Genomic DNA, 18112 nt, shown 5'->3' on the forward strand with positions numbered 1-18112 from the left:
CACAATGAACCTCTTTAAAACGTCCTCCCTTTCAACAAAGAATACAGCGATTGTTTCAGACTGCGACGAGAGAAGATCAGACATCCAGTGTAATGTGATTCCTCAAACACGAGATATTGTACAAGCTAAGAAGCTATTCATGAAGAAAGCAGCTCAGGAGATAGTCTCATGCACCTCTGATGTGTTGGATGCACAATTGCTCAAGTGGCCAAGAGAGGTTTAGGAGAGAACAAAGCCATTTATTTCCAGTGCTCAGCAACTTGTGTGCAGGAATGCAGACACGGCCTTATTGCTGGTGGGCTCCTCTAGAAATAATAGCATGTAAGGGGATGAGACTGGAATGTTACACAGTATATGGGGGGCCTGTGCACCATAGACTACAATATCCATGGAGGAAAATACTCAAATCTATTAGAAAGTGAGAGATCATGAACACAAGTTTAGAGCATAGTAAAGCTTGAATTTACCTGCAACATATACAAAGATCACCTAAAACCACTGACAGGTGAAGAACCATTGACAGGAGAATACCATTGATTATGTACAGTGTTCCCCCCAGCTTCTTTTGGCTATGCACCACCCGGAACTTTTCAGTAACAACCTGGCTGTTTTTAAGTGATTACTGAAAAGTTGGATCACAATACAGGGGCTGCCACCCACCTTCAATTTCTTCCTACCGAGCTTTAAACATTTCTTGGGAAAATATGGATGTAAATATAATTCCATATGTCAAGATGGAATATATAAGTAACAAGTGAAAAGTCAGTTCCTGAAGGTTAAAGCAGGCAAATAGGTAAGTCTACGGATCTAAGTGACTTGACAGTGACCAAACTGCAATGGCTACACAAAATTGGATGTCTTTTGGGTGTTCCTAGTATGGATTTATTGGTGTCTACAAAATGTGGTCCAAGGACAACTGGTGAACCAGTAACAGGGTTATGAGAGCCCAAGGCTTAATAATATACATGGAGGGAGTGGAAGGTAACCAATCTGGCTTAATCCCACAGAAAAAGATGCTGTAGCACAATTTTCAAAAAAACATAATTCTGGCTATTGGAGTTGGTGTCTATAAGAGTCCATGGCCGAAGAGCCGTCCATGTTGAACCACTGCTGAAAGTACCTGCAACTGGTACATGAGCATCAGAATTGAACAGTACAGCAATGGAATAAGGTAGGATGGTGTACTGAATCAGGTTTTCTTTTAGACCATGTGGATGGGCGAGTGCCTATGTCTTATTTAGCTGGGGCAGAGATTGTAGTAGGATGGAAAGAAGGTTGGCTACCAGAGCCTAAGAATTTCTAAAGGTCATGGTGCCAGATACCACAGGACACCTGTGTGGACTTGTAGTGTTCATTTCTTAACTTGATGGGAACAAGGGGCTTCATCTTCTTATTAGGCATATAATTAAAAAATATTACAACAAATCATTTTAGGTTGACATTTATTTGTGTTAATGAACTAATATCCAATACAGGGTTCACTTGAGTCAGCAGCCACATGTCACTCATGGGCTCATCTTTTGGTAATGGATTGGAGATTAGGTGCAGTGGTCTGTACCCATAACAGCCAGTCCTCGTTTTGTGGTATTATCACACTTTAGGTTGGAAAAGGACCTGCCACTGGAAAGCTTATGGAGGAGTCTATAGGGCTGATTTGGTAAAGCTCTCTTCAGGACTGGAGAAGACAGACCAGTGTTGAACCCAGAAGCTGGATGGGAAAAAATTGCAGATGGCTGTTGTATTGTGCTCCGACTCTTTAATAACCACCCAAAAACAGCCAGTTGGTTATTGAAAAGTGCCAGATGATGCGCCCAGCTAAAAGGGGCTGGGCAGAACACTGTAGACTATCATGGGAAAACATGGGTAATCCAGCAAGCCTGGAGTGGGTTTCTTCAAACTAATTTGCCATTAGTTGGCAAAAGTTTTAAAATCTGGACCAGATCCGCTCCAGGTTTGCTGGATCACCAAGGTTACCCCCATGATAATCTATCCTTTGCAGTCTGGGAGAACAGTAATAAATCAGGCCCTGTATCTGCCAGGTAGTATGGTTTGTTGGGGGTATTTAAGGCTGGTGTTTTATAATGCATTTAGATTTTGATCTGATCCAAGAATAACATGTAACACTCTACAATGTGGTGAGCATGTTTGGATTCACTTAAGTTCAATGACCTCTATAAATGCATTTAGCCTGCAGCATAGCGCAGGCAAATTTCAGTCACAAGGTTCCTCATTTGATATTATTATTATTAATAATAATAATAAACAGGATTTATATAGTGCCAACATATTACACAGTGCTGTATATTAAATAGGGATTGAAGGATACAGACAGTGACACAGGAGGAGGAGAGGACCCTGTCCAGAAGAGCTTACAATCTATGGGGTGGGGGGGAGTAGTGAGGGTTTCAAGAGACAGAAGAAGATGGGTAAGCAACTTTGAAAAATGGGTTTTGAGTGATCTTTTAAATTCCTGATTTGATACTAATGTACTTACATTTTATGTGTTCCTTACCGCTTTGTATAGAAAGGGTTGTGGTTGTTATGAAACTGCCACTATGTATCATTTTTAGAAAAAAAATTCTGAAGGGTTTTCTGGATTTCTCAATCAGTAGTTATGTATTTAAAGTGGTCACTTATAAGCACTCAGGAGCCATTGTATGGAGGAATGCGGCACTTCACTTCTTTGTGTTACAATTATTAATCATCCTCAGCACACACCCATTAGTTATTCAGCTAACATTTAAGATCTTAAATCATTTGTGACACCGAGGGCTGCTGAAAACACCATCCAGATGGGAGACTGATGTGAGTGTTTAGTTTTCCACATATCTCAGTCTGATCAAAGTGCTCCTATAGAAGAATTCTATACATTGAAGCCATCAGTTACAAGGTCGGATGCCTTTCTTATCCCCATATCACATACATGGGAATAAAACCTGTGCAGTACAGGCAGTTACAGGCGGCTTGGATGGCCTGTTTCCTCACACCAGTGCTCAAGCAAATGTTTACCAAGAACTTAATGATCGGTAACAGAAATGTAATAGAAAAAGGTCATTTACACAGTTGTAAACTGTTTGGCTTCAAGATCAGATTTCTGTTCTGTTGGACCTATTTGTATGGGGTGTCAGTGCTTGGAGGATGGCAGTGACTCTGTATGATACAGCTGGTCTTTGGTTTACCCTCCAGGGAATCATGAATATTTTGCAGAACTTCAAATTGCAGCCATCTATAGTTGGATTCTAAAGATTTTTTATTTTTAGCTTTTTATTTTTGGCTTTTTCTTTTGCTTTGGGTTGACTACTAAGGTAGGATTTTATCCCCACACATTAGTCTGCAATATTGTAATTGCCATACCTCTAATAAATATTTATGGATACATGCAAACCCTGACAAGCAGAAGTCACAAAGATTTTGAAAGAAGGAGGTTTCACAAGAGAATGGAACACTTTTATATGGTCATGAAACATTTGAGATAAAAAAGCATGTTTGCGTGTGAGCATTTTCGGACCCCATCTGGAGAGAAAATATGTTTGGCCAATAGTGGATTCTTTATGTTGTAAATGATTCTTATCTAAAAGCCAACAAAAGATAAGATAAGAAAGAAGTACCTTATACAAACAGTTATAATAGACAAGTAAAATATCAGAGGTTTCACAGAAAAATAACTTAACATCTGCCATAAAGGGTGCTATAAAGATGCCAATATACAGAGCAGATTGTGAATGCTGACTAGGTGCTATATGGTGCAAAAGATAACCTGGAAATGTCAATATTTGATTGGCTGGGATTTCAAGAAAAGAAGAATAACTGATATAGAAAGTTGCTTGTACCCAGCCAACAAGGACTTTGTTTAACATAAGCTTTAAATTAGGGCTTCACTAAGATATGATTGTCCAACCCAATGCGGACCCTAAATGGTAATAAAAGCAGAGATCAAAAACAGGTGAACTTCATTTGTGTATGCCCTGACTTAGGCCCAAATACGATCATTCTCAAAAAGTGCGACCCTGCAGTATTCTCCCCAGAACTTTTTTTTAAGCTGGGGGGGAAGGGAAGAAGCTTTAGGCAGGCAGGTCCTGTATTGTTACCCACGTTTTATATAACTGCTAAAAAAACAGCTGGGTAGTTACTGAAAAATGCCGGGTGGTGCGCCCAGGTAAAAGGGTCCGGGGAGGACACTGTTCTGTATACGTTCATAAAGCCCGTCCAAACTCTTACAGGTATTGGGTTACATACATATAGCAGACTTACTTTGAATTAAAAGCAAGCTATACAATAGATTTAAAAATAACTTTGCCACAGCAACAATCAGCCACATAACACTTTAGATGAACCCAGTAGCGACGAAAGTAGCAAAGAGGAATAAAGGGAAAGGAATAAACTTCATCATCATTTTGCATCTGTATCCTATTGGGGGAAACCTTTAGCTTCTGTCCCACAAACATAACACAAAGACGTAATTTTAGAGCAACCTTTCTAGACTGATTTATTATGGGGGAAACCTGGAAACAACTTTAGATCAAAGAACCCCGGCTACAATTTTTATAGCCACAGTACATTAGCGTAGTGGTCAGTGGGACAAATGCCTCATATTACTGTCCATTGGGAGGAATGTCACCCTTACAGATAGCCAAAAAAAATACTGGTATCAATGGAAACCAACTTGAGTGGCTCATATTTCTCAATCAAGGAACCTCTGGAAATTTCCGGAGAAACCCTCGGCTTCAATAGCCCTGGTTGAGAAACCCGAGAATCCTGGTCAGTTGAGACCAAAACAAGCGTGTCCAAAAGTTAACTAAATGCCTGGGGGAAATGGTGTACTGAGTCAGAGGGGTCAAAAAACACAAGTACACAGTAAAAACATTAATGTAATGTGTTTTCCCATTCATTACTGTAATCAACAAATTTTATCTAAGGTCTCAATTGGATCTGACACTATTGCCTATTCACTTTGCTGCTCGACACACACCTAAAAAACCACTACCCCTGGTATTTGTATGTCCTGAAGAAGCAACCAGAGCTGGGTACCTAAATCCTGCAATATATCTAAAACTTTTTATGCAGGAACAATACACCAAACATTACGATATTTTAAAACTCTTAACTCATATAATATAATAAGAAATTAGATATATTCTATCTAACTGCTAGAAATCCATCCACAGCATGTTACTAGATGTTCCCCGTGTCACTGTAGTAGTCTTCGACAAGTCTCCTAGTGAAAGGGTAAATGTTTAAACCGGTTCCTGTTTAAAAATCTTTTAAAAAACAGGCAGTGGATAAAAGAAAGGCTGAAGATTTATTACCAGCTGGGTAATAATCAACTGCTACTAGTTCTTAGAATTTCTGATCAAAGTCTTAATAAACTTGCTACACTCCATAAGCCTTCAGCACAGGAAGTTCATGCCCCTTACAAGTGTTCACAGGCAAACAAAACACTTGCCAAACCATCTCAGTGTTACAAAAGACTTTGTTAATTTATGGGGGCCCCACAGGCATTAACACTTTCATTTGCCACCACAGCACTTCAATAGAGCCTACAAATATTTGTCTCTCCCTTTTAGCCAGAACCTGAAATATTATCTGTATGCAATGTCCAGTAAGATATCTACACATCTGCTGAAGATAAGAGACTTTCAATCTTCTCTGTAAAGTTTCTTAAAGCTATTTCATGGATAACATCTAAGCAGCCGACTATGTTGGAGAGCTAATTTATCAGACCTATGATGCTTCGGTCAACATGGTTTCTTTAGAGTCAACAAAAAAAAAAAGGGCAACGACTATATAAAAAAGGTCAGCCCACCCAAATTTGGCATTTTAGTCTTTGATAGGTAAAGGAGAAAAGGACTAAAATTACTTTATCTCTCTGGTGGTGAAAAGCTTAAAAAAAAAAGAAGTCTTTTCTCATCAACCCTTGGGGTAGCTTTAGAGTATATGTAAGGGTTTAGTTACACTTCACAAGTACAGCTTGTTTTCTATGACCAAATTAAGTTTAGGGTTGCAAGCAAACATCCCGGTATTAATATGGATCTCTCCTCTCCAAGTTTTTTTGTTATTGTTATAGATGTGGTCAATGTCCATTTAAGTTATGATTATTACTTGAGTCTTATATGTGTTCCTGAGAGCTTTGTTACTATGTATCCACCTTTGCTAATAAAAGTCTGTCAAAAGCAAATAAAGTACATAAAGATTTCTCCTAAAGACTATGGTGAAGGACAGCCATGCCTGGTGGAGTCAGAAGAGATACACAAAAACAGGCTGTGATTAAGCTAACCAGCATTCATCCAAACTGAAATAATCATTTTAAATGACCTGACCCCAATAATGCGCCATGGCTGTACTTGTTTAGTAAAGCCATCTATAAAAAAATCAACATTAGCATCCATCAGAAGACCACAGAAAGGAAGCAGGTAAGAGAAACACTATAATTACTGGATGTAAGAGGAGCAGTATTACATTGTTGTTGCTCCACACAAAGTACCCATTAACCAACAAAGCTAAAATATAGAACTCATTAAGAGATGATTTATGGGTTCCTTCCATATCCTGGAGAAAAAGAAGTGTGGTTACAGCAATGTGCTTCATTTGTCTAGCTCTGACCCCTACAATGCATTAAAACTTGAATCAACCAGGACTTCAACTAAGGGCACTACAATGGAAACTTGTGGCCTACAATAAATAATTTAAATTACAGGCTGCTGAAAATGGGTCAGTCAATGGAGAGTATTTCATAAATTCTAAAAGTGAAGGATTTCTCCAAGCCTTCTAAAGCTTTACAACTCCGTGATAGATTGGTCAAAATAAACTAGGTTTCTTTATTATAGTAGAACAAAGCTGGCACAAGTTAGCTGCGTCAAACCAAATACTGAATAAGAACCTCTAGCAAACCCTACCTAGATAGCAGCTGGCACAATGGCAACATAATTTCACTGACTACTGGAGGTATACCATTAAAGAAATATAAGGTAGGGCAACTTTAAGCTCCCTTTCAAACCTCATGACCTTGCCTTACTGTGCTGATGAACTCCATCGTTACCGAACACAGCCGTTACCGAACCATTATAAGACGACAGCAATGACTTACAACAGTAAGAATAAGATGTATAATGGAGATATATATACACACACATACATATTTATATATACACATACACACACAATGGAGATGTATACTTACAAAGAGGTTCATAGGCAGGTGGTGGGTCACCACAAGGAACACACTCCATGTCCTGAAACCCTCCAAGCTTGGTCTTTCTATAGTACCTGTAAAACAAAATGTCTTTTACTAAGATTCCAAACATCATTCATTTTGGTAACACAAACAGGATTGATGGTTATTCCTCAAAAAACCTAGTCATGTGTGTTTGTTTTTTTTGCTTTGTGACAGAGGATGGGGTTAGATAAAGTGATGTGAATCCCCAACAGCAATCTTTCCTCCTACATTGCTCTGTAGTCCTTTGGCAAGTATATGATTGTCAAGTGGTATTGATCAGAAAGAACCACATGCTAAAGAATGTTATTGTATGATATGATGGCAAATGTAATTTAACATTCAGACTCTGTCCATACCACACAATACAGAATGAAATACATACTTTAAATGGCTCTCTACTTAATACTTTGATGGGGTCCTACTAAAGAATTCTCCACATGTTTATGGTGACTGTCAGTCAATTATTACAAGCTAAGCAAATCAAATACATGAAAGCTAAGCAAACCAACACTGCTATGAAAATGATGACAACTAATCCTGTTCACTTTCCTATAGATTAGAAAGGAGTATAGTCCTAAGCAGTGCAGCCCAGTGTCCCTTAATTGGGTGCTGCAAACCCACCCCCTATATTCCATGTTACAAGGGCTGTAATGGGCTCGGAAAGGAGGTGTTTTTGGAGCACTTGAACATATTGGCCCTACAATTTAGAGGCTCAAATCCTTTAGAAATCAAGGATACCAACAAGTAAAAAAGTGCAGATATTATTATTCCTAAACAGGATTTATATAGCACCAACATATTACACAGCACTGTACATTATAATAACGTCACATAGGTGGTACCGACTGTATGAGATTAAAAATCAAAAGCTTCAGGTATGGATGGATTGTAAAATATTTAAAAATACAAATCAAAGTAAAACTAGGCAATCCCTCAGATCTGGACTGTCAAGGCTAAAAATATCCTTGAGCAGATAATTAATGACGTTCTTGACATCTACAGCATTCAAGTGTAAAATTCTTCAATGGCGATACTAAAATGGAAACATTGCAGAACATACTCTCAGATCAAGAAAAGTCAAAATGCCCCATGCAAAGATGACAACTTTCTGCTAGAATAAACCAAAAGCTTCAGATGTACCTGGCTACCTTTTTGCTGTAATTTTATTATTCGGCAGTGTAAAAACAACTGCAGCATTCTCAACAAGACGGCAAGTTACTGCTGTCAGCCATGCCGAGGGAAACTTTGGAATTACAACTGAAGCATTTACGGATCCATACAAGCAGAGTGTAACAAATACTTTGCAATACACCGTGAACAAAACCATAAGCAGAAATGCCTACAAAACGGTGAAAAACAAAAGTGTAATGCTTCAGCAAGAGCATGCTTCAAGTAAAGAATGTGATATGGACACATGAAGGGGCCACTAAACACAACTTGCAGTACTTTAAAAGCTTTGGTAAAGGAATTGTTTTGTAAAAACCAACAGCACCTCATCTCCCACTCTATTTAAAACAATAAAAGCTGGAGTTATCGTTTGAACATTAATTATAATGTTCATTATTGCAATGCACAATAATATTACACAGTACTTATATAGCACCAACATATTAAGCAGCGCTGTACAAAGACCTTTGTCATGTCACGAACTGTCCCTCAATGGGGCTCACAATCTAATGTCCCTACCATAGTCATATGTTAATGACTTAATGTATGCTAATGTTTTATGTATGTTAATCTTTAATACAGTCTAAGGTCAATTTTAGAAAGAAGCCAACGAACCTAACTGCATATTTTTGGAATTTGGGAGGGAACCGGAGTACCCGGAGGAAACCCATGCAAGCCACAGGGAGAACCTGCAATCTCCATGCAGTTAATGCCCGGCTAAAATTCGAACCTGGGAACCAGTGCTGCAACAGGCAAAGATGCTAACCACTGCGTCACTGTGCTGCCTATAATAGGCATTATATGTGCATGGACAGTTTACCAGTCATTAGATAAGGTCATTTATTATTTTCTAATAATTTTACGTTTTTTTTCCTGTACTTTAATTTCAAATGGAAATTCTACAAATAACACAATTCCTGTCCTAGGGTGGCCACCATCACTTCTGCAGCTGTAGGGAGCCATAGCGGTCACCTAAAGGTAACCCAAGACATGCTGTCCTCTCTGTTTGGAGTGGAGGAATAGTAAAGACACTGTATGTTTGGGAAAATAAAACTTTTTTTATTCTTTTTGAAAATGTTTTTTGCATGAACAATGAAAACTAATGCAGCCACCCCATCAAAAGAATGTTAAAGAATAACAAATAACAAATTTGTTTTTGTGTTTATACAAAGAACAACAATTAGAATAAAAGCACCTCAACCCATATGATCCGAGTTCTCTATAGCCAGGTCAGTTACATATTCTAAATGTGGCTGCTATGGGTTGCTTCTCTTCTCAATAACTTTTGCACGCAGAAAAGCTTGCTCATATGGTGCTCTTTAGAACTAATTCTTTCCATATTATCACATGTAAAGAGTATGTAAAAGAATATGAATGGATAACTCTGAAATATTGACCCCTACGGTGTGTATACATTTACCATAATGATTCCCTGTGGCAATGCAAGATTTGTTCCAAAAGAGGCCCAAACATAATTGCCACAGCTCAAAAAGAAGCTGGAATCAAGAATCCCATTGAGTTACTCACTTTGAGATTTCCCTTTTTAAATCATTAGAAAATACTACGTCCCTCTCAATGGTGACAATTAGTATTTCCATAGCAGGCAGAGAATTCATTAAATATGGAAGAACTGATGCAATGGGCCTTTGAAATGAAGGGACTAATGAGCTGCAAGTGAGCCTGTCTAAGCAGTATTTAATTGATCTAGGCTTGTCAAAATAAAAGTATTACATTCAGTGGAGGGCTATTATTCAGAGCACATTCTGCAAAACCAAACTGTGGATTCACATTGATAATCTTGTACACTGCCGCTTATTATCCACAGCTCAGACACCACTCAATTACGTATACATCCAAACTATGCACCTCTAAGCGGGTCCCAAACCTCAATGTATACCTTTTATATATTATTCTTTTAATTCAATCTGAATTCAAGAAATGAAAGTATCTGCTTTGGTCTTCAAATCAATGTTCTCCAAATTTAAATAAAGCCCTGTCTGCGGTCATCCAACTATAAAATGCCAGAGCCTCTACTGCCCACCAAGACAATGGTATTTCCAAGTTACATGGCATTGGTGGGAATTGAAGCTGAACTCCAGGCAGATGGAAATAACAAGCTTTGTATTTATTTTAAAAGTTACTAAAACTACTAAGCAAATAAAATAAGTACCAGAGATGACCTGCTATCAGTTTTTGGTAATCCCCTAGATCATCACTATCATAACTAAGGAAAACTTGTGCTGTTAAAATCATATCTTTACACACACAATATATTTTAACACACAATTATACTAATGGTTGTGAACTACTTAACTAGAGTCAACTGGGAAGTCAATGTACTCACCCCGGTAAACACTCTCCACACACAGCATTCGCAGCTGGCGTACAGTTTGTTTTCTGATATCGGTTCACTGAGGCACAATCCAGGCAGGTTTTGCATTTTTGGAATCCCCAGTCTTCCTTAAATCTATTGGGTCTACAAGGCAGACAATGGGCATCCTCTCCATATCCAAAGCCACATTCCTAAAAGAGAATATTTCCTTTAATGACTTTTAAAACCCAACATAAAAATATGTGTGACTTATAAATACCAGAGATCAGCTTAAAGAAAGGATTTAAGTTTATAGCACACCTGATTGGTTATAGAATTGTTATTTTAAGTATTGGTGGAGCCAAGAAAGAATTCATAGGCATGGATATATGCATTTAAATACATCGGCCAATAAAGTGTTAAAGAAAGAAAACACTGGACTTACACATAACCCTATCCAATGTCATAACATTTCCTGAGCAGGATGAACACACATACATTCTAAACAAAGGGTTATATTGTCACCCCATCACATACCTAATACATGTCATGGGTCATGTTATCTCCGAATGTGAAATCAGACTGCAACATCAGATTGGGAGACAGTGCAAGAGGACCAATGGAAGAAAAGTCACCCTACAACCAAAAATGTCTGAACAAGGACCTTTATTGGAGGGGCAACAGCTAAACGGATTACAAATATTTAAAAAAAAAAAAATGTACAATAATATATTACAAAGCGTTAGTGATTTAGACATATGTAAAGCAGCACACCACAACCCACAGAATGTGCACTGTGTTGTGCTGGTGCGCAGTCAGGTGGTGCCTTTAGTACTGCCTGTACTGTTAGATGGGGTGCTCATTTAAATGAATGGTAACCAAAACGCACAGGGCCTGATTTAATAAAGCTCTCCATGACTAGGAAGGATACACTTTCATCAGTGAACCTGGGTGACACAGCAAACCTGGAATGGATATGGTCCTGGACTGAAAACATTTGATAACAAATATCGAAAGACTTTTAAAAAAAAAATCCATTCCCAGTTTGCTGGACCACCCAACTTCACCAAAGAAAGTGTATCCTCTCCAGTCTAGGAGAGCTTTATTAATCAGATTCACTGTTTTTTTTTACCATGATGTATAAGTGTGCAGGGGAAAATCCTAACCAAAGGGCAATATGCAATTGCTAATCTGCCTTTATACAACTTCTATCTAGTTGTCATGCCAAGAAATTTCCTTCAATACTATCAAACGCACGCTGATAAAGTTTTCAACATAAATAAAAAAAAAAAAACTTTAAAATATGGACTTCTGTGTATTTTTATTTTTAAATCCATATGCCATTATCATTGAGACTTCAATCAAAACTCGATCACATTTTAAAAGCCATTCATAGAGATATCCCAAAAAATTACACAAAAGTTCAAACTTTTTTCTTTACTAGAACTGTATATTTCTACGGGCTAGTGTATGCTTTGAAAGGACTAACATGAAATAAATAAAATAGGATTAACTGGGTTTCCTTACACCATGTTAATAAGAGCAGCTTTTTAATGATCACAGGAGCTACTGCAAACAAAGAAGCTTGGACCAGCGTGCAATGTGTTTTTCGGGGCTAATAATCTCTCTTTCCCCTATAGGCAACAGCTAGGCATCCACTTTATCTGAGAAAGTGCAGATCATTTGAATAATAAAAGGTTTTCAAGGGCTCCCACTGCTGCATTATTAAAAGCTGACAGCAGAGCTCAGTGAGGTATCTGTTGTCTAATGAAGCTGCCTATGTGAATGTACAGGAGCCGGCTTTAGGTTCACACACAGTCTTTCCACTTAATAGTCAATAGAAACCACACCTTTCTGTGCGCCCGGCCAGAGACAGCTTACACACAGCAGGCCCCTCGCAGTGCGCTCATCAAGCCGAGGGGGGGATACTCCGCTCCGGGACAATGAGATGAATACTGAAGTTTTGTGTCATGAGGGGTAAAGGGCTAAAGCCTCAAGCTACAAGTTTGCCGAAAGCTTTAAAATACACACTTTTTTTTTTAGATTCTATGGTGGATTCTAGGTTATCTGTCTGTCCATAGGTACAAAAAATGTTATACTGTATTTAAAATAACAAATAGTTGCTGCAAAAGAGAAAGAATTCTGTAAATTACATCCATAACACTCAATATTTATCAGCAAGCCCAAATAAATTAAATAAAAACCTACTGCTCTCTGTTGTGGCCTATGGTGTCTGTCACTATCTAAGTGGAGAAACTAACTGATGCCTCCAATAGACCATATCAATCACCACCGAATTATGTGATGTAAATAGTGAATGCATTTCTGCAAAATAATTTTATGCTTTATTTCCCAAATCAGCATTTGTGGATTTATGTTGATTGTCCTAACAAGTTATATGCAGGGGTATTACTTAAATAGGCTCATCATTGCCTATTTTGGAGGACCATATCTGCATTTATATACAGCTCTTGAGGAACTTGGCCTCCCATTCATACAGGAAAGCATTTGGAATGTCAGGTAATAATGATGGATGACAAGATCTGGTTGGTAACTGGTATTCCATTCCAATGGGTTTCATTAGGGTTGAGGTCGGAACTCTATCCAGACAACTTGGGTTCCTATATACCAAAAGTATCAAGCCAAGTCTTTCAGTTGCTGGCTTTGCTAACAGGAGTCATGCTGGAACAGAAAAGGGCCTTTACCCAAACTGGCACAAAAATTGGAAGCACTGTCTATTCTGTAGCAGCATTGGTACTATTCCCTAGAATAGCTGGAAACACTTGAAAGGGGAGGAGGTTACGGATATCCAGATTATGCCTTCTAGCTTGCAATCAATGTGTAGTTTTGGAAAATATGTTGAATATATCATGCTTCAGATCGGAATTCATGTAATTCCACGTGTGTTGAAAAATAATGCTTTCTGAAATTGCAATAGGCCAGTTTGGAGTCAAAGGGTCATAAAATGTCCATTTCCATATATATTTAAAGTTGTATATTAAATATCCAAATAGTTAGGAGTACTAAAACAAGATCATATTAAAACCACAGTATTGTAATGGAAAGCCTTAGCCATGAAATGTGTCCTTGGAATTTATTTCAAAATGCTGGCAAACATTTTAATAACCCTAAAATTAAAATTCAGTTTATTAGTTTTAATGAAGTTGTCATAATAATAGGAGATTGTACACTAAGTCACAACAGCCCTCTGCAATATTAAATGTCTTAAAACTGGTATGTTGAAGATTAAGATAAAAGAAATGACACAAAGTTGAACAGACCCCAGAAGCATTTGTTCCTTCTTAAATCTTCTGACAAATTCTTTGGCACAGTTCCCTGTGAATCTAAGGGACAGCTGCACTGCTCCTAGATGCAGGGCTAAGACTCCACTGGTATATACTGGTGGAATGAAACGAATGGACTGGCCCATCCGGGGCATGATTCAATGTGTAAATGTTAATGAGGGCAGCACAAGTGACAAGCAACTTTATTGCAAGCAGCATTTCTCAAGCACGCATACATGCAGACAGATGTATATTTTGAAGTAAACTGAGACTTTTAATTATATTTATGATTTAAATTATATTTATGATTTTGTATCTACAGGTCTCTATATATGGGCAAGGTCTATACTAAAAGCCATGGAGGTGTTCTGTTCTGCTTTCCTATGGTGGTGATCAGTGGAAACTATTTTGATGATTAGAAGATCCATTAAATTGATGATTAGAAGATCGATTCCCTTGAATGGAGTTACTGACTGCAATTGTTTAGCTTTAACAATAGCAGCAATCAGGGTGATCACCGGTGTTTAATTTCAACCTATAATTTACCCAATTTAACCTATCTATGATAAAACGTTAGATGCAATAAACCTACGGGTATTGCCAATAGGCATGGAGTAACCCACCTACATGTACATGTGCAATTGTTTCCACAAACTTATTTTACAAAGAACTATGTAACTAAAATGCTAGCTACATGGTTTATTAAAGTGCTACTGTCCGGCTAGCAGGGCTGGAAATAGTTATGCTATGTATGCTTTTTGTAAACTAGAACTCCTACATACCCTGCTAAATGTACTCATAGGGATAATAAGACTGTGGCCTGAATGTTCTGAAAATTTCCACCAAATCAGGTCATGATTGTTACTTAGTAAATACAATTCACTTTAAAAAGTATTGTATTTGCTTTCCAATCATTGGTTTATCAACCACTATACCTTAGAGAGCTCTTTACCCGGACCGCATTGCTTGCAAGGTCGACAAATTCCATTACTGTCAAAATATTCTTGTTCCTTGCAATCTCCAATTTCAGAAAGTCCTCTGCCAACCTAACAAGAGATACAAATGGACAACCACAATATTAATAAATGTAACAATAAAATATTGCTGATTTCATGAATACTGGATGGGTAACAGAGGTGGTAGAGTTGGTCCTTCCTTTGAACAGATGCTGGGGCGCAGTGCAGGTTTATGAAGAGGCACAGGACGCCGTGTCCCAGGTAGGTATGTTTTCACAAAAATGCTAGAAAGGAGGGGGCCTCAGAATAAATAGGAAAACATTACTTACCTAACCTGATTCTAGTTTGATTGGTTGATTGGTTGATATGATTGGTTACAACAGGTTACTGATGTTTATCAGGTTTCCTCATAAATCTTTCATAAATATTCAAAGTAAAACTGGTATTCTCAAAAAGAGAGCAGCAATGGCAGCTTACATATTTCACTTACTATAGGTTTCCAACACTCTGGATTACTGTGCAACCTTTGCAAATCCTATAGACTTGTAAGGGTCTTTTGATGTTATACATACAGTACAAAACCAAGCAGAGTGACAGACAAAAAAACTATAATATTCCACCATCTAGAATACCATTTGGATGCCATATTCAAAATGGTGCATTCATGCGTGACATACAAATTCAAAACAGAAGATCTGAGCCAACCTAAAACAACATGTGGAACATTCTGCACTTCATTTACTTTGGGGGAAAAAGTAAAATATGTAATTAACTTTGTCTGTTTCTTAGCATATCCCAGAGAAGAAAAACATATTACCGTCCATGATGGAACGAATCAAGCCAGGGAACAAAAAGGGACTGTATACGTTATGGAAAAGAAAACAGAACCCAGGATACCTTCCTTTTATAGTTATGTATGCAGGTGCATGTATAAGGTGCCAAAGCCCTTCATTTCATTCTTTGGCTACTTCCTTTCAGCTTGAATTCTGGGCTAGAAGTTTGTTTTTGAGGATCTTCATTTAGATGAATAAAATGCATGGAGGTTAAAATACAGAAGGGCTGGAACAATCCCTGGAGCCGGCATGTCATTAAAAATTACTTCTGGCACCTTCATTTTAGACGCCTTTTTCAATTATAGCCAAAGAAAACTATATTATGTTTGGGACCACACACAGTAGTTTTGGTAAAATATAGCATTTAAATCTAACCATGAAATCCTATTTAACCATTGTAAGTTAACCATGTTACCCAGAATCTTTTCCGGTTTTGAAGATGTAACACTTTCTCCACAACCGTTCCTTTGTTTTAATAAAGAAATGCAGATAAATATTTGGGCTCAGTAGGCGTGGAATCAGGTCCACAAAACCGGCAAATCCTTTCCAATAATCCTCCTAGAGGTGGCCAGGGGTTACAAAACCAGAGCTCTCATTTAAGCAATTATCGACCATACAGATTCCTAAAAAGCTGTCCCACTTCTTTTCATTGCCATGTCATTCATATTGGCCAGAGAAGCCACCAGTCACATTATGCATCAAAAAGGAAGGCAAAGTGGAGAATAAGGCAAAGGAGACAGGAAGTAGACCAATATTCATAAAGCTGGCACATATAGGTGACAACTTTATGGACCTCAGGCCAACCAAAACAGTTAGGCAAGTCCACAGGTTTAACTTTAGGCCAAGTCTACTTAATTTTTTTGAGACTTTACAATTTGTTCCCTCACATGATGGGTATAAAATTCTGGTCTTTGTCCTGGTGCCATAATGTGATGTGAAAAGGAAGAGATTGCATATATCTCCAAATGTGATAAAGAGGAAAGTAGCAAAAAAAAAAAAAAAAGTTTCATGTTGGTAGTTTTATGTTCCACTAATTACTGATTGTATGAAAATCCTGGCCCATATGTGGCCTTTGATACATGAAGCTGAACATTCCTGTTGTAGCCCCTCTCTATTCTTTCCTATATTTTATATTATATTTATTTTATTTTTTTAAATGAATTTAAAATTAACTGTTTGTCTTCATATTCTCTCTCCTGTAATAGACATAAGACTGGTCCAGCGCTAGTAGCCGACGAGGGTCTACTGAGGCACATGTGCTGACCAGAGGACAGCAATGACTCCATTGTTCTACTACTGCTCCAAGTTTGTCCAACCACCAGATACGGGATGTGTTCCCAATCAAGCCATTCTGCTCAAGTACAATAACCAGGCTATCATGTCTATCACAGCCTTAGCTGTGCAAAGTAACAAATACTCTGAAACATAAATCACTTCAATAACGGATTTAAATCAACTCTCCAGAATCTATCAAACATTAAAGTTTTGTATAAATCAGTCCTTTAATGAGATGAATGCATTCAGAAGTTTGCTTGAGGATTCTAACGAGACTAACTCAGGCATTGGTATACCAGTAACTGGTTTGTAATAGGAAGCCATAACTGAAACAAAAAAAATACAAAATACATGATGCCATCTTAACAAATGGAACAAAAATCCCCAGACACAAATATAGAAGACTTAAACTTGACAGTATATTATTAGCCTGAACCACACAAGCTCTGTAGTTTACATGGTTTTTGGAATGATTTAAAGAGAAAACACAACATTAAATGAAGAAGCTTTGAAGTCATTCGATGTGTTATGCAGAAACACCACAACTATGCGGAGCGTGTTTGAACAAGACGCCATGTGATTACTCCTGGACTGCTGATGAGCAGCATTCTCTAACTTGTGACAGACTATACTGCAAGGGGAAATTCTGCTTTAATCTACACAACGGAATCTGAGACCTGGAGGGATTTCAGCACAGCATGCTAGAGTAACAACTTCTACTGGATTACTTACCAGACATGTCAGCAGAAGCCACAGCATCTTTAACAGAAATAGCCCCTTCCTCTTCTGGGGAGACGTATTGTCCATGTCTCCAATAGGCACGTCTGTGTATGGCACCCTGAAATCAAGAAAGAAAGCTAAATAAGTATTCAAGAACAAATCGGTCACACAAATAAAAAAAAAAACACACAAGTTTGCAAAATAATCAATATATGCTTTTCCAAGCACATCTTCCTCATTGTGTTTGTGGCTCGGTAGACCTGGAACTATGCATGCACAGGAGGAAAGTCAGTTCAAGGAACCCCTTTAAACCACTGGAGTACCCCAGGGTTCCACAGAACCCTGGCCGAGAA

The 18112-nt window shown here is 38.0% G+C and overlaps 1 protein-coding gene across 1 annotated transcript in view; it reads right to left on the bottom strand.

Moving 5' to 3' along the window:
• Positions 1-18112, bottom strand: part of TNFRSF19 (TNF receptor superfamily member 19) — a 47523-nt gene that overhangs the window by 16912 nt on the left and 12499 nt on the right. The window contains exons 2-5 of the mRNA XM_072404935.1: positions 17772-17877; positions 14911-15021; positions 10725-10903; positions 7178-7263 (exon numbers count right to left, since the gene is read on the bottom strand). Coding sequence (XP_072261036.1) covers positions 7178-7263; positions 10725-10903; positions 14911-15021; positions 17772-17846 — 451 coding nt within the window. The 5' untranslated portion in view covers positions 17847-17877. The remainder of the gene's footprint in view (positions 1-7177; positions 7264-10724; positions 10904-14910; positions 15022-17771; positions 17878-18112) is intronic.

Source organism: Pyxicephalus adspersus, chromosome 1 (assembly GCF_032062135.1).
Source record: "Pyxicephalus adspersus chromosome 1, UCB_Pads_2.0, whole genome shotgun sequence".
Taxonomy (NCBI): Eukaryota; Metazoa; Chordata; class Amphibia; order Anura; family Pyxicephalidae; genus Pyxicephalus; species Pyxicephalus adspersus.